This window comes from Rhipicephalus microplus, unplaced genomic scaffold (assembly GCF_043290135.1).
Source record: "Rhipicephalus microplus isolate Deutch F79 unplaced genomic scaffold, USDA_Rmic scaffold_48, whole genome shotgun sequence".
NCBI classification, from domain to species: Eukaryota; Metazoa; Arthropoda; class Arachnida; order Ixodida; family Ixodidae; genus Rhipicephalus; species Rhipicephalus microplus.
Window position 1 is genome coordinate 947599 of NW_027464621.1, and position 18378 is coordinate 965976.

General features: G+C 43.4%; 1 protein-coding gene across 3 annotated transcripts in view; it reads left to right on the top strand.

Moving 5' to 3' along the window:
* The window catches only part of LOC119176980 (enhancer of mRNA-decapping protein 4), a 311927-nt gene that overhangs the window by 217836 nt on the left and 75713 nt on the right, over positions 1–18378 (top strand). For all 3 annotated transcript variants that reach the window (XM_075884808.1, XM_075884809.1, XM_075884810.1), the window contains 2 exons: positions 11763–11866; positions 17323–17488. In XM_075884808.1, coding sequence (XP_075740923.1) covers positions 11763–11866; positions 17323–17488 — 270 coding nt within the window. The remainder of the gene's footprint in view (positions 1–11762; positions 11867–17322; positions 17489–18378) is intronic.

Here is an 18378-nt window from a genome sequence, read left to right on the forward strand (position 1 = left end):
ACCAACGAGAAGTTACTCATAGGAATCCTAGCTTGCCTAACAAACGCGAGATAGCTCTCCGCTTTCTCTTTTTCACAAAAAACCAACGAAAAAAAGCAAAGTTGTGGCATTGAGACGGGGCCTCAGTAGCTCGCAGTGTTCGTTTGTTTACTGTCGCACGTGACTGCCAGCATCTGTTTTACTGATGTGCACTTGTCCTTCAGTGCGTGTTCTGCTTTAAAATACTTCTCACACAAGAATGATTTTGCTGTTGGTTGCCATGGGTGGCTGTTGCGCCTTCTGATGTCAAAGCAAGTCTAACGATGATGGAAAGCTGTTCATGATACCGCCCGTTAAGTGCTACTAGTTGCAACAAAAGACATGGTTACTTAGAATGGGAAATGAGAACCTCAGGCTGACATTTCAGACTCGACTTTGCAAAGTATATTGCGAGTATCTCATGATGAGTACGTGATGAGGTTCACTTAATCCGATGCCCGCTCTTAACACCTTAGACATGTCGCAGTTACCGTAAAACCATGCATATATTTCGGGGTGTAATTTGGGAATAGGAAACGTTAGAAAATAAGTTTTCACATGAACATAACTTGAGTAAAACAAAAAATGAATTTATTGACACACTTCATTCATCGTCGTCAGATGCACTCTCTTCCGAAATTCCCTTGTGGGCAATGTTCTCCCACAGCACATCATTCTCAGTGCCATCAAGCACATCCGAGATAGAGCACTCCGAGATAGAGCATTAAAGGCTTGGGCCTCAGGAATGCAGGCCCAAGCCTCGACTATCCACGAGCGCAGCATTGCTGGCGAGGCCCGTTTCAGCCGTCCTGCAGGGATCACCTCTGGTTCTCTGAACGTCATCCGATCTGCGTACAGGCACTTGGCATGGTCCTTAAATGGCACAACTTTCCGCTGCAGCTGTTATCTCATCCATCCCGGGATGATGAAGAGCTGGGTACGGGAGTCGTGCAGCAGTCGCGTTACGGTGTTGGTCAGGTGACACCGAAGCCCGTCAAGCACAAGCATCAAACAAAACCCCAGCTGTGCTCCGAGCCGTCAACACCACAGGGACTTTATCCAGTCAAGCACTAGCGATTCGTCCATCCACCCCTTGTCCTGGCAGCGAATCAAGACATTTTTTGGGAACTTCTCCCCCTTCGGCAGCATCTTTTGTTTGAACACCACGCAAGGTGGTAGCTTGCGGCGGTCTGAAGCGCAGGACAAAATTACAGTCACCCGCGTTCTTTCGTTCCAGTCGATTGCACGATAACTTGCCTGGAGCCTTTCTGGTGCACCGTCAAAGCCGAGGGTATATCTAGGTAGACCGGCGTTTGATCTTTGTTGCCGATTTGGCCCAGCTGAAAGGGGACAGCCTTTTGCATCGCAATTACATAGTTTTGAAACTTCACAAGGTTCTCTTTGTAGCTCTTTAGTATCTTTTGCGAGATCGACGTACGCCGACGTAGGGAGGACCCAGTGCGGCATATGAAGAGAGACACCCAATGCTTGCTCGCTTTGAAATCCTCCGGCTGAATGCCTTTGTCTCGGGCGATCTTCCTTTCTCTTGACTTTGCTTGTAGCAGTTCGATGTTAACAGCGAGATGTGCAGCTCGCTGTTCTCGCACGAAATCTGCGAGTTCTCGTTCCACGTCAGGAAAGGCTCCAGTTTTTGGAAACTTTTTGCTGGCCGCAGCAAGTAAAGAGGGCGTCCTTCTGCTTTCCCCAACCATGAACACTTTGCTCGTTGACTCTGAACTGCAGCTCCGTGGCACAGTTGCTTATGGTTACGGCAGCAACGATACTTTCTTTTAAAAGCAGCCGAGTACTGCCTGCGCGGTGCTGACATGGCATAAACTCGTGGGAGCAAAATCGTGGCCGTCGTTATGGGCACCAAGTTGAAGCAAAGTTGACTGACCACTGTTGCATGCATGGGTCAAATGAAACAATGAAACGTAAGCACCATGACGTTCACTGTGCAGCGATTCATGTTGAGCGCGGCTACTTTGTGTCCATTGTTCCTTTGGACAGTACACATCATTGATGTCGCTCAAACTACAAAAGAAACACCTTTGCGACGGATTTTCAGTGTTATCTTTCACGTTTTGCTACCCATGTCAGACGTCAGTACACTCATCTGCCACGGGTGGAACACGACAGCGACGGATGTGTTTCTGGTAACTGGGGGCCTTCAACTAGCCTAACGCATGAGTATCGCCTCTGTGCCACAAGTCTGCGCCGAGCTTTACATTGCCTTTAATGAAGTGGGCAGAACAAACCTACGCATTCTTGGTAGGAATCCAGTTTTCTCGCGTGGTCGCTGAATGCAGGTGCTCTTTCCAACGTCATCGGTCGAAAAACAATGTTTTGACTAGCATATAAAATGATTTCAAACTTGCAGACTGCATCCTGTGTTCACACAGCTGTGCCTTAGTTGCGAGCACTTCATCGGAATAATTTTATCCGCATATACATCGGAACACAAGCAGACGCGGCCAGCAAAAAGACTAAAACCACGCAGAAACAAGCTAAACCGGAAGTTCCCAGGGCTGGTTTTTCGGTAAACGCACAATGTTGTCAGATACCGGCAGGCTCTGATGAAACTGTCTATAAGTCCGCGCAGAAGCAAACCAGTGCTAAAAGCACACCGCAGAGCATCTGCTGCTTTGTTTGCCCTATACCGGTTTGTTTGCCCCATAAATTTGACGTCACTTCAACCACACTTCTTGCAATGCATTGGGATGGGATAGGACCTCTCCTCAGTTTTTCCCTCCTCCATGGCTCCAAGCAGTGACGTCAAGTGAAGTAGGTGCAAGCTATGTATACTGCATCAACAGAAGCAGCAGAGACCACAACAGAGACCGGCAGGCTCAGGCGAAACTGTCTATACGCAAGCTTTTACAGTATTTGTGAAGTACGTCGCCATCTCTCACTCAGGTTTTATTAATGCTTCCACAGGGGTTTTTTTTTTTTGTCAACAGCATGGTTACGTTTGCTGCTTGACATTATGCCCTGACTGGTTCGAGTCTGCGGTACTGGTTTGTGTGCTTGGCATGCATGCGGAAGGACAATCAAAAATGTGATTGCGAAGCTTCAGTTATTCCATGCTGCTGTTTCCAACAAGCGAAACTGGAGTGTGAAAAATGACGTTAAGATTGGTACTCCTAATTTGTTTTTGTTGTATGCTCCTAAATTTAAGAGCGAATTGCTTTCTCTAGTTCTTTTATGTTGACTGATCAGTCATAAGACTTCTGATGCTAGAATGCTAGGGCAGCTATGCATGCCCTATGTGCCACTATGACCTTGTTGATAATCACACAAAGTGCACCAATTGATTTCATGTACTCGAAGCAAATGCCGCTAGAGTTTTCGCAGCTGGCCCCGCCACGGTGGTCTAGTGGTTAAGGTACTCGGCTGCTGACCCGCAGGTCGCGGGATCAAATCCCGGCTGTGGCGGCTGCATTTCCGATGGAGGCGGAAATGTTGTAGGCCCGTGTACTCAGATTTGGGTGCACGTTAAAGAACCCCAGGTGGTCAAAATTTCCGGAGCCCTCCACTACGGCGTCTCTCATAATCATATGGTGGTTTTGGGACGTTAAACCCCACAAATCAATCAGTTTTCGCAGCTGCTATCTACAATATCTTTTCACTGCTGCCAATAGTGAGTTCAAGCCCATAGCTACAAAAGATAAAGCTGCCTCCCCCCACCCCCCTCTCGTAACCTGAAAGCGCGAACATCTACTGCAGAGTATGTAAGCGCCTATTGCGGGCGCCCTGGTGTTTGGTTCTTGGAACAGCCTACCAGAAGCACAGGACTGTTCATTGCACGCATGCATGTATCCTCGTTAATTTTGCCACTGTGCTTCGTTAAACACCACTTAGAGACCTGAACGCGCCCCTCAGCTTTGCACTTGTATATAATGCTGCGTCTGCTCGCTTTGTTGCACTCTCCTAGCTGGGTGTTCACTTTGCAGCACATCTATGGTAACACACACAAATAGGAGAGAGGGTAACATAAGAGGTACAGAACATATACACAACTCCCCGCACTAATGAAACATGCTCGGAAAAATACAAATGCAACCAACAAATAAAAGCACAGGTGAACACCAGTGCCGCTTAGCATGCCCACATGGTTTCCTTTAATGGAAGATGGTGTATTTTTTTTTTTTAACCAGCGATTGTTATATCTGGACTGCTGTAAAAAAAAAAAATGTTGCCAGACGGACAGTCGCCTTTTTTAACCTGAACGCGCGAGTGTGCATCGTGCATTCAAGTCCACACATGCACACTAACAGCGAGCAAGACATGCTTGCAAAGCGTAAGAGCCAGGACTCGTGGAACTTCCACTGCTTTGGGCCCATTTCTAGACAAAAAAAAAAAAAAAAACTTCAAAAATTGGCTAATGGTCTTGTACTGCAAAAATGTATCTACATATGAATGAAAGCATTTAGCTACTTTTTTTTTGCATTTTCTCCAGGGCAGATTCTATTCGGTTAAAGGGACGTTTGCCAGAGCATGCTTGTTGATTTTTTCAACGTATGTTTGACATCAGCAATCAACAAAAGGTGTGCGCATGAGTGAGGGGGTGCCGAGGGAACCCCCCTCCCCTAGTCACCTAAAGGCTGGTGGGTACGAAAGCTGGGTACATTTATTTGATGGAGGTTGGGGGGGGGGGGGGGGGGGTTCTGCAATTAACCTACACCCACCTTGATGGGTAACCCTGCTCAAGCCTATACACTGTACTACTCAGTCATCGACAAACATGGTCTTAGTGAAAGACAAGCACACATTAATGAACGTAATGATCACTGAAATAACTATTTTTGATGGGAAAATCTAAATAATTTGAAAAAAAAAAAAACACAACAAGCGACTGCAAAGTTTTACAAGGCACAACAAGCGACTGCAAAGTTTTACAAGGAACTCGGCAGATTAAGAAGCCCAAATCCGCTTGTTATAAGTTCAACTGGCAACTCTGAATACGAGTTATAGCCGTAGATTCTGCAACGCTGCAACATGCTTATAGCTCATGCGCAGTCGTTTATATCACCCGGTGATCATGTACTTTCATTTTTCCGCACGCCGTGCATACGCTGAGATGTACCCACTTGCAGATGATCGCGTCAAATGCATTTTTACCTTGACTGAAATGTCAGATCGTAAAATTTCATTGACTACCAGTTACTGCAACCGGCCAATAACGAATACTAGCGTTTTCGCAAACGAGATGCATCGCATTATTGGACACATCACGCACAACATTCCCAGTTTCACCATCCGTAAAAGTGAACCAATATTGTTGATGGTTTTCAACGCACACTACACGCCACAGTCGGCACTGCACATTTTCGAAGATGATGCTGCTGTTCCTGGCACAGGCCGCCACGTGTGTTCACTTCTCCGAGATAAATAGCCAGCCAGCGTGGCAAATATTTCATTACGCACCTAGATGTCACGCACTTTACCACACACCTAGATGTTATTGACACATATCACAGCTACTTTTGCCAATGTGAGATGAAGATTAAAGCTTTCAAAAAGAAAAAAAAAAACTTGCCCCAAGCACCGAACGACTGCACCCCACTCAGCCACCGGCGTGAGTATTTTGCCAACCGCCGCCTTTCATGTGCACCAATGACGTCACGCTGTGACGTACTCTAGTAAAGGTCTGTTCTTAGTAGGACCTATTGTTGCTGGCATTTTCAGCATCCACCAAGGCAACACGGTTCAGCGTGTGCGTGGCACACCTTCGGGGCCCTGGCAAGTGAAAATCCTAAGAGGAATCGTTGTTCGAGCTACTGTCCAGCACCTCAGTAATACTATTTGTCACAAATTTTTGATCATGTTCAGCTTCTCTGAACACCCTGCATCTTGAAAAATGGAAGTCCGAACAAGTTTAGATGAAGGTTGCAAATTCTCACACAGCACCCATATATTTGATTGACTAATTAGTCGAGCAATATGAAATGAAATTGCAAGTAGCTAGAAGGAAATTACGGGAACAGGACTGAGCACTCGCTTAACATGAAGAAAGATAAGCATGATGTATATGCCCTAAGCCCAAGCAGACGTATAAACTTCTGGTACACTTCTTACAGAAACAAATGTTGTATGGAACTAACGATCACATGCCAGACACGTGACATAACACAGTAATGGGCTTTAAAGAATCGCAAATATCTTATTAAATAAAACAGAAAGCCATACCTTTTTGCATTTGCATTACATCTTTTCTAGTCATGAGGCTTTCTACAATGTGTTTGTAGAACTTATTTGTGTTTTAATTCCTGACAGTGCAAAATAACCTCATACCTTTTTAGATTTCCAAAAAAAAGGCGCCGCAATAGACGAAAAGTCCTTTATTGTATGGCCACTATTGCACGAGAGCAGCGCAGTGACCTCAAGCTGTTACCACGCGTTGAATATTTAGAAGGACAACATAAAAACGTGCTGCAGTTATTTGCTAGAGGACTGCCGTCTTTTTGCTTGCGAAACGATGTTCTCTATAAGAAAAACTTTTTACCTACCGGCAACCCGCACTTGTTCGTTGTGCCTGCCTCTCTTTGAAAAGAAATTATGGAAGCGTGCCATGATGAAACAACTTCTGGTCGTCTAGGCTACACCCAAACATTGTGCCGACTGCGATGCAAGTACTACTGGCCAAAGTTACCTGCTGCTGTTAAACCATCACATGCGAACTTGCAACGATTGCCAAACACGCAAAGCGCCTTCCAGCAAGCCAGCCGGTCTTTTACATCCAATCGAAGCACCAGCAAAGCTATTCACCCAGATTGGAATGGATTTCCTGGGTCCCTTTCCAACTTCCACAACAGGCAACAGATGGATTATTGTGGCCATCGATTACCTCTCCTGTTATGCGGAGACTAAAGCTATGCAGCACGGCACAGCAGCAGAAGCCGCTCAGTTCTTCATCGAAAACATCGTCTTTCGGCATGGCGCTCCGACAGCAGTGATCACAGACAGAGGACCTGCCTTCACCGCAGAGCTTTTGGAGTCTGTTCTCAGACACAGCGGTACAGCTCACCAGAGAACAACTGCACACCATCCGTAGACAAACGGACTGACAGAGTGCCTCAATAGGACCCTCACAGACATGATCAGCATGTATGTTGACACGGAACATAAAAACTAGGATCAGATATTTATTTATTTATTTATTTACATATACTGCCACTCCCAAATAGGGATTATTGCAGGAAGGGCACATACATTGTGAAAGGGCAAGATTTATACAAAGGGTACTCACTGAATTATTATAATAACGAGTGAGACAAAGCCGACAGAAATACATTTGATGACTACATCAGTACCACTAAAATACATTCAGTAGCATAGGACATCAATTCCAACTAGTACTGAAAAAAAAGGAATAGTGAGCACTTCAAACAGTGGACAAGAAAAAAACAGAGTTCGTCAATTCTGAAGACAATAAATAACATTCGAGCAGGGATGAAAAAGTTTCCAATGATTGACTGTTTGTTATACTGATTGGCAAGTTATTCCACTCGCGAATTGCTAGTGGAAAAAAAGAATATTTCAGACAGTCCGTCCGGCACTGATATTCATTCAGTGTCTGAAAATGCTTTTGTCGTGTTGGCCTTGTTTCTTTAAATGACATGTACTTTGAACTGTCTATGTTTAGCTGTTGGTGAACTAACTGATATAGGAATTTCTGACGTGCCAGTTTAGCGCGGTTTTTTATTGTTAAGAGACCTGCTTTTTTAAAAAGTTCTGTGGGTGAGTCAGTTATTTTGTACTTGTTATAGACAAATCTTATCGCTTTTCGTTGTATTCGTTCTAGGGCATTTATGAGATTGTTTGTAAAAGGAAACCACGCGACGTTTGCATATTCTAAGGCAGGTCTGACGAACGCTTTGTAGGCTAAAAGTTTCGTTTCAGGTGGCGCGAAAGCGAGACTTCTACGAAGGAAAAGCAGTTGTTTTAATGCAGCTGATGTGACATGACTAACATGGATATCCCATCTAAAATCTTGCATTAAAGCTAAACCTAGATATTTGTGTTCAGTCACTACCGGAAGTGGAGAGTTATTTATAATGTAAACAAATTCAGATACTTGCTTTTTTCTTGTTATCCTCAAGAGAGCAGATTTTTTAACATTCAGGGTCATTTGCCAAAGAGCACATCACTTAGATATGAACTGTAAGGCATTGTTCAGTTTTACATGATCTTCTGGGGTGTTAATTTTCTGGTAAAGTATACAATCATCGACGAAAAGCCTCACATTAACACCAATGCCAGCAGGTAAATCATTAATGAAGATATTGCTGTATGTGACCTTTGCCTATAATACCGCTCAACAAGAAACAACTGGAATGACACCGTTCAGTCTAATCTATGGTCGCGAAGTCACGACGACGTTGGACGCCATGTTGCCGCATGAATGTGACGACATCCATGTAGATGTCGAAGAATTCACTCAGTGCGCCGAGGAAGCTAGACAGCTCACGGGTGTGCGCATCTGTCATCAGCAGCATCAAGATGCACAACGGTACGACCCCCAACACAAGTTCATTAGCTACACACCAGGCGACAAGGTCTGGGTCTGAATTCCAATACGTCAACGTGGACTGTCTGAAAAACCGCTAAGACGGTACTTCGGCCCATACGGCGTCACGCGACGCTTGAACGACGTGAACTACGAAGTTGTTTCCGACACGAATTGTAGTTCTAAGCGCCAAAAGCATTTACCCGAAGTCGTGCACGCTGTGCGTATGAAACCATATTTATCGAGTTAATTAGCTCCTGGTTACGGTGTTGGTTCGACCACTTAATATACACCTGGTAAAGCGCCTAAGTTGTGCATCGGGACGATGCCTCTTTCGAAGGGAGGCAAATCACGTGCTTGCTCAGGGAAAGACGACAGTTGTGCATGTGCAATGAAAGACTATGAAATGGGCGAAAAAGAAGAACTCGCTTGTGCGTTTATTAAAAAAGACCGACCTGCGTCTGGTGTCTCAATCTCTGTGGCAAGACCTCTGCTTTGACGTCATGACAATATTTAGAGGGTCAGATCGCCGGGTATGGTGTGGAGAAGATGCAATGAAGTACATGGGTGCTAGAACACTTGAGTTGGTGTGAACAATCTTATACAGGAAGATAATATGATCACAACTGCACTGATGTTCAAGAGGGGCTGCAGCGGTAAAAAAACATGCGCATGCGACGTAGGTGAGAAATGCTGGTCATAGCAACAAAATATCAACCTTATTGCTTTTTTTTAACGGATTCTAACATAGCTATGTCATGTCTGTGGTGAGGTGACGAAACAGCTGTCGCATATTTGAGTCTGGCCAAAGTCTTATACGCTGTCAGTTTCCATTATTTCGTCTAGTTGCTTAATGCGCGTCGGACATAGCGAAGTTTTCGTAGAGCTTGTTGGAGATTGTCAAGGTGCTGTACCATTTAAAATTAGTTAAGAGAGTTACACCACTGTCTTTCAATCTGTAACACGTACTAGACTTACACGGTCATTAGTTTATGTAAAATGGAGTGGATGTTTCTTATTTGAAACGGTTGTGACTACAGTATTTTTGCAGTTAAGAAGCATTTGCCATGTTTCACTTTAGTTACAAAATGACAGAAAAAAATAATCAGCGCATCCTGATCTTGAGTGCTAGAGATAGTTTTAGAGATAACACAATCGTCTGCATTCATTCCAAGTCTAATTTAAGTGTTACTGAGAATCGCTATGTCATTTTTATAAATAATAAACAAAATAAGTCCAAGCACAGAGCCTTGAGGCTCCTCTGATGTGATCTGTACGCCAGACAACTTCGTGGAGTTAAATGTAACAAATTTTGAGTGCGATGGCAAGTAATCTGCTTTCCAATCAACCAGCTTGTTGTCGCTAAAACATTGTAAAGAAGGTAAAATTGTGGCATGGTAAAACATGTCATAAAGCTTAGAGTAGTCTATAAATAAGGCATCAATCTGTCTCGGGTTGTTTAGGGAAGAAGCAATGTCGTGCGGAAATTCAAGCAACTGTGTAACAGTAGAATAGCCAGCACAAAAGCCGTGCTGTGATATCGGGAAAGCATATTGTGTGCATTTAGGTATTCTACAATGTATTTGTTAAATATATGAGGAGCATGGAGCACCATAAAGAATTGTGGCTGCAGCTAACTCTCTTTCACCTGATCTCGCGATACAGCAAATCACTAATGTGTGGGGACACGGCAGCTTCTGGAAAAAGAGCGTTGTTCTTGGAGTGTGACATAGCACGTAGAAAAGTACAGGAGCCGCTTGCTGATGCCTGCTGAAATAGCGAGCACTAGCACTCGGGGCCATGCCCTTATAATCAAAGTTCACAGTTGCAGATCGAGTCACACAGACTCCTACTTGAATATCTCTTCATACTCCTTCGTCCAGCAAAAGACGACAGGGCTTCCTTTTCGGTTCAGGAGCAATCAACGGCAGGCATCGCACGGGGAGTGATGTTATCGCATGCACCCTTCGTGCGATAGCGATTGGGGAGCTTGTTTCATCTATGCTTGAGAAGCGTTCCTCGTTAGTGCTTGAAAGAGTTTACTCACAGGGACAATATACATTTCAATGTTATCAATTTGTACTTTATACGAAGCATGATGACGGCGATGAAAGCCTCTACAGAGTCTCTATATAATTCTTCTCACAATAAAATCAATTTACAAAAATCATCTAATCGGGCTGACCTCTTCTCTAGAGAGTTGCATCGTCATCGCTGTAAAGAATTTGGCCATTGGGAGACTGAAATAATCCTGCACCTCTTCCTCTGGTTGCACTCTCCACTACAGCCCCTTCACTGCATTTTTTACAGGCTATATCTCTTCCACACTTATGTCTTGTTTACGAAAGAGTGAAGGCTTAATACTTGCTAGTGTTAATTTTACGAGTAAAGCGTGATACCTGCTGATGCAAGTGTACGCTTAAAACAGTGCCCAGGTGCCCTAATTTGCTCACCCTTTACATCATGCGCACCTGTTCTATAGGAAGCGTGCACTGAGCTAGTGGTGCCGCTCTCTGGACCATGCGGTTCTATTGCATTACAAGACCGCTGAGATATCGCTTGTAGAGCTGGCACGTGATAATTTATGCACGCAGCCAGAGACACCTACAAACGGAGCTGAACTATTGCACAGAAAACAAATGCCACGCATTGCTAAATGCAACACTTGCAGTCTAGCAACCATACATATTACTAGCATAGATAGCGAGGGGTTGTCTAGCACATGTCGGTGACAAATGGTGATGACCTATGCATCGAGCTTTCCGCCAGTCAGCTGCACAAGTCGCCCTTTCAGAAGAGTCCGTTGCGCACCTGTGCTACGTCACACCGAAAATATGATTGATTCTGTAAATTTGTCTATTCTCATATTTTAGGGCCCCAAAAGAATCATGAACTGTTAACTTTATGGAAGCCTACCTGTTTTATCAAACCTGCCAACTTGGCACACACGTACTTCCTTACAACGTGGGTGTGGATAGACGATTCATAGCACGCCATTTGAAAGGGAAGTGGCCGCAAATTGCCATTCACGGAGCTGGTGGCACATAGTTGCAGTGCTCTGCTGCGCCTTTCTAGGGGCTGCACGTTTTCTATAGTACATTACTTCCTTGTAAAGGATGATTGTTTACTGTACTCCTGGATATTTATTGTAGAAGTATTTAGATGTTGCATTTTCTTTAAAAGACACATTTTATAAGGCTATTTTCTTTCAATACCCTTTATTTTCTTTTTTCAGCTGTTACAAAAGTTCTTGAAACAACTAGGTGTGACATTTCTAGGAGGCTCGAGATGACCGAAACAGCGATCAGAGATGCCATTATCAAAGCAGTCAAAAGCAAGGTTGGTGTTTGAGCACTTTTTATTTAGTGAGAGGGGCAATTTTTATTAAGTGAGAGGAGCAACGAGTCTGATATTTAAAATATCACTGTTGTGTCGAAAGGTGTACATTAGTCAGACATGTCGGTGTACATGAGGCCGACTCAAGATTTACTCAGGTCAGTGGACTAATAAAGTTGGTTGAATACTTTCTGTACGCTACCATTATTTATGCAAAATAACAAGCTTGAGAGATCAGCAGATTTTTTTTATTGACTCCGCTTAATTACCCATTTTACTTCTCAGAAATATAGGCTACCTTGTTTGTGAAGGGAAAGCAAAGAATAGTACTGCGAAGCTGTAGTCATTTTCATGAACAAGGCAGAGCTGTTGAGGGAAATCACTGAAACGGAAGAGATTGCATGTCTATCTGTGCATTGCATTGGCCAGCAGTCGGTTAGCTTAATTGAAAAAATGCAAGCATTGCTAATAATGTATATGTGACAGCTAAAGTTTGCAGGAGGTGAGCTCCACTGCAAATCAAAATTTTAATTTCAACTCTCTTAGCCCATGATTCTTGTAATCTGGATAGGTCACAACAACTACTGCAGATTGCAACATTGGTTGGGCGATTTGTGGCCATGTAGGTATTTTTAAACTTCAGTTTTTCATAAACATCTGCTGTTGTCAGCATCTTTAACTCGGAACGCTCCGACCCGGGGCCTCGGCTCGCTTGGACTGAGATCAGTGCCGTGAAGCGTTAAAAATGATGTGCTTGATGCAGTTAACAATAGATGGAGCGCGCATCCGTTTTACTAGTAAATTTCTGTTTCCAGTCTGCTTGACCGGCGGTTCGAATCCACTCACTGGGCATCCCGTTTTAGCCACGATCGCTCCCCTCATGGCTATGTTATCTCACTCGCCCATGGCGTTCGTTGTCATATACCTATTTCGACAATGAACCAATGCATGCAAATAGCTTATGCACCTTTCGAGCTAGAGTTCACATGTCTAAATCACATGTCTAAAGCAGAGCAATCGCACGTTCATGGTGTTTGTAAAGGTTGCACAATAAATAAATAAATCTGAAATGCGGCGGCGTTGTTCATGTTCTGGGTTATTAATTTTCAGACAGCGTGAATTGAAATGTTCTCTCAATTCGGAGTTTACCTTCCTGCTCATTTCTTGCTGCACGAAAGATGTGGTCTTGCACCACAAGATTTATGCGTGTAATAATATCTGGGGTTTAATGTCCCAGAACCACGATTTAATTATGAGGGGTGTTGTGGGTCAAGTCAATGGAAGTTTCGACGTGCATTAGGAAGATACGACGGGGCAACGAGTTACTTTATGTGCACATTCACACTGCTACTGTCTGCTATATACCACTTATGATAAGTATTTTTCTTTTTACTAAAGAGTCAGGGTCTTGTTTCATAAGATAGTAATTAAGCTTTCATGCAATAACTACGCATGAAAATTGCTTTGTTCGCGTCGTATCCACGAGTATGCCTTGCTGAGAACATCTCTTCCGTGCAGCACGAACAAGAAGGCGCACTCTTAATTACAAGAACAGATCAATTCACATTGTCTGAAAATTAATGAATCAGAAAATAAACGCCGTCACATTTTAGGCTTACTTATTGTGCAACTTTTTACAAACACCATGAACGCGTGTTTGCTCTGCTATGCGATTGCTTTTCAGCAGCATCCTCAAATTTTATTTAAAGGTGTGGAAGCTGTCGCACCCAAGAGTTCATTGTCGAGATAAGTTTTACGACAACAAATGCCATAGGTGTGCGCAATAATGTAACCACAGGCGGAACGCCACATAAACAGGATGCTAAGTGAGTGCATTTGACTCGCCCGTTAGGCAGACTAGAAACGGAAATTCATTAGGAAAAGTGACGCGCGCTCCATCTATCGATAACTGCAGCAAGCACATCATTTTCACCGATTCGGAGCATTCTAGTTGAAGGTGCTGACGGGTGTACATCTATCAGTTTTGTATGATAGATGTTTTGATGTGCGACCCTTTCCCCCTCCGTGTATTTTATTTGTTTATTCATTTTTTGCCTTGCTATACATTGATGCAAGATGTGAAAATATACTCTTGCAACTACAGCAGTTTTTCCTCTGCCTGTTTTTCTTCCTATCTTCTGTTGGAAGTGCTATGCTGCATCTTTGAGAATGTTTTACCAAGAAGCCAAATTTTCAACTTTTGTGTCGACCACACTTCTCGCAGAAATGCTGATGTGTGTACCAACACACGTGCTGGTAAAATGAGCCACTTGTTTTTGCCCTTCTTCAAAGAGTCCACGGCTTGTGGCCTGCAAGTGAATGTGACCTGTTCTTGGTTGTGCACTGCGTGGCTGCTTTTCACTTTTTGTGATTTCACTTTTTGTGAGTGGCTGATTTAAAATATATAGGCTTAGAACTAAACTATGAAAATGATTTCATTCAAAGTTCTGCACCTACATTTAAGGGGGGACGCGGGTCTTAGAAGGCCCAAAATCACAAAAAAGATCTACTTTTTGAAGCTGACATTTTCGGAATCTGTACCTATTTTTGCGCCTATCAGAAAAATTTCTAGCTTCTCGCGTCATTATTTCTGGCGCAAAATCAATTTATGATATCCTTGTGAGATGAATCTGAGCGCAAATTGACGCTAAAATCGCGCTTTTTCCGCGCCGAACTGTTGCTGTTACACACGAGCTATTGTGTTCATCTTGGTCTCGTTTGGAAGGGTCGCTCTTCATCTTCAATCTTCTGCCACCGCTGACTCACCTTGCTCATTGGTTTTTCAACAAAAATGCGTCATCGAGAAGCACTAGCGCGCGATTCAATTGGCTGCTTGGGGCATGTGACAAAACCTAGGCATCCAATTGGCCAAGTGCCGCTTCTGGCGTCACCTTCGCTATCGTGACGTGTACGAACATACGCCATTTTGTCATGGTGCTACTCACTGCCTGCGGCAGTAAAGAAGTTCCGTGCTACGGTAATTTGTGAAGCGGGTGTGGCGATCGTTCATTCGCTGTGACCTTCAAATTGAGCCTCGCTATGGCTCAGGACAATGAGGATAATGAACTCGCCGCGATCAACGGCGGTTGCCGAGTCACCGGTGTAGGCCTAACTCAGGTATGAGCCGTTCGTTGGTTACTGTTTTTTGCAGCCTCATCAGTTAGAGGACGGTAAGTAAAAAGCAGAAGTGAAGCTACAAGAGATATCAATCTTTGTAGTGACGGAACGAAAGCGTATTCTTATCGCTAAACGCGCCGATGCTGCGGTTCCCACCCGCCTGACGACAGGACCTTGAACTGCGCAACGGGTCGTCAGCATGGAGTACGCCGCGCGTCGACGAACAGAAAGTCAACGTGCTCACCGCCCGCGCAATGGAGGCTACTGGCAATAGGTAGACTGCTTTTAACGACGTGTTCACAACGTTGTTGTGGTCTCCGCTCGAAAATGTGGCAGTCTTATGTGAAAAAGAAAGCGTAACACCTCGGCTCTCGTGTAGCCTTGAAATTGATGAGCGAGGGAGCAAGTTTGGTTCGCGACATTTACGAGTAACTCATTCTGGACAAGCCGGAAAACATCGCCGTGTTAAGCGACGGATCGCGGATGACGTGCGCCCATTCGTTGCACGTCGCCGTCAGTACAGTCACTGAACTGATAAGCAGCCTTGCAGCAGACAAGCACACGGCAACAACTTGCTACAGGACTAGAAGAAACGACACGCACGTGCAAACAATCAGTCCTATTACATTTCTGGTGCATATTAACTGACTAAAAGTATGTGTGTCATGATATTTTTCACTGATATTTTCAAGAGCATCATTTTCAAAGCACAGATTTCGACCACTGTCTTTTGCTTGTTTGGCAAAAGTGGACTTGGGACAACTAGAGCTGTAATTCTTTTTGCACAATGTAGCTAAATGTGCACAAAAATAATGCTGAGAGCCTATTTTTAATGGGCAGCTTCATTTCTTTTTTTAATTTCATTATAAAAATTTTCGTTTTTAGTTGCATGCAATGAACTTTATTGTGCTGTAATTCGAGAAGTACTCGTTCAATTATCGATCAGCTTGCAGCTTTGCACTCCTTAGGCTTTCTAGTATCTATATATATGTTAATGACTATGTACTTCTGAGTACATACATTTTTACGATTAAAAATGTTAGAATTTTTTGTTTTCTTGATTTTCTCAAAATGGCAATTTTGTACACCCTGCATGAAAATTCCTTATATATATCGGAAACTATTACAGATAGCAGAATATTTTTTTTTTGCAGCATGAAGCTATATGTTTGGAGCACGCAACATAGGAAGCAGATTTTGATTTCTCTTGATGAAAGTTTTTTAACTTAGTCTTTTGTGTGACCACACAATGGCCACATTCAGAGCTATGAAGTTTAGTGTACTGTAAAGTAAGAAATAATGATCCAATCAATTAAAAAAGTGCTTCCTATGTTGTGTAGCTTGTGCTTTCTAGTGTTGATTCCTATGGTATTTGTAAATTTTGGACTGGTGGTTATTTTTCTATTGTGGTAGGAACAATATATATTGTTACCATAATTAAATAATGAACTAATAAAGCTATAGGAAAATTAGCTACATATTTAGAATCTCGAGAACAAACTGAGTAAGCATGCCAACTTTTGTCACATTTGGTTCAAAAATAAATGAGAAAGCCCCAAGACCCATGTCTTTCCATATGACTACCTCTGCTACGGATTACCACTGCTAAACCAGATCAAACTGAATGTGTGGGTGGCAGCCATAAGTGCATACAGCCAACAGTGCAGCATCACTTCTATTCATCACTTAAACGTTCACAGCATTTTCTGGTGAAAGCAACATGTAGCGCTGAACACTGCAGCTCATGAATAGTGAGTTTTAGTGCTGCGTACATAGGGTCTATGACAGCATTTCTTACATAACAAAGCAGTGTTCCACATGATGGACATGAGCAGAAGTTGTGCACACACGCACTATGCCAAACGCAGCGTTCTTGCATATGCAACACCGTTACGGACGCTACAGGTATAGTACCAAAACTTGCTATTATCATACTTCGCGATACTGCTGAATTTGCTATTCATTCCTAGCAGACTTTACGGTGCATACATTTACAATGTGCACAATATGACCAGTAATTCGTGAAATCTATGTTGGTGAATGAGGGTATCAGGGAAATTCACTTGTATTAAATGGCTCCTATTTAGCTTTTTGTCAGTCTAAATGACTTAAATATGCTAGGGCGCATGCCCAGCCAAGTTCGTTATTTGTTCGACAGAAAGTCTTCAGAGCTCCTTGGATGTGTATCTCAGATATTATGAAAAACTTGCCTAGAGTCAGTTGACATTGCTGTTAGTGTTCTGCTTACCTGCTTCGATTTACTCATCTTGATAATGTCATGCATGCTTTGTGTGTTACTTCAGCTTGTAGCTTTCACTAAACATGTTTTGTTCTTCCTTTAGATGATGGCTGATACAGTAGCTCAAGCCATTAACACCTCGGTACAGTCGGACGTTCAAGGAACGTGTCGTGAGATTTTACAAAATACCCTGATTCCATCAATAGAGCGCATCTGTCAGGACTTGTTCTTGCAGCTCAACGAGGCTTTTAAGAGGGGCACCCGTGAGTGTAAGTGCTGTAATTCTTGCTGCCATGTGTGCTTTTATAAAATGACCTCACTACTGGCACATGTTCAATGCCACCTGTAGACCACTATGTGTCACTGCCTTATATTCACAGTATATATCTTTTACACTTCAATACAGACATTTATTTTAAGCTGGTTTACAGCCTGATTGCTTCATATCATTGCAACTCATTGGTCACTGTTTCTACTTCTTGTCAGTCATGGCACTCTTTAACTCATGATAAAAAGGGGGTGCAGCGCGAGCACGAAGGTGCTAGAAGAAACAGACGAAAGTCGAGGCACGGAAGGCAAAGAGGACTACACGAGCGCTGACTACCAACTGAATTTTATTATTCGCAGCACACATGATAATATATACAACAGGCAACCTTTGAACAGCACACGTGAGCAACGTGACATATTCTGGGGAATGTTCTGATAAAAAGAAGGTACAAAAATGGCTAACCCTTATCTAAAAGCGCAAACTCTTTGTCATGCAAGGCCACCGAAGGTTGGCTCACGCAGCCGTCACCATTTTTTCTAATAAAATACGCTTCAGCTATTTCCCGAGTTAACTTGTCCATGTGGCGTGCCAGCACACTCACGCCCGGAAATCGAGGCTGGCACCTGCAGCTTTTGCAGTGCAAAACAAGGTTTGCACTGATTCCTTTGCATATATCATTCATATGTTCTCCTAACCTTTTATTAATGCACCGCCCAGTTTGGCCTATATAACAATGACCGCACGTTAAAGGAATCATGTAAACAACACCAACTGCACAATCTACAAATTTATGTGTTTTACGGCGCATGTCCAACTTTTTTTGGTGATTCCACTAAGTCGCTCATCCGTCATTCTGCAAATCTGGCTTACTTTGCACGGAGCTGATAA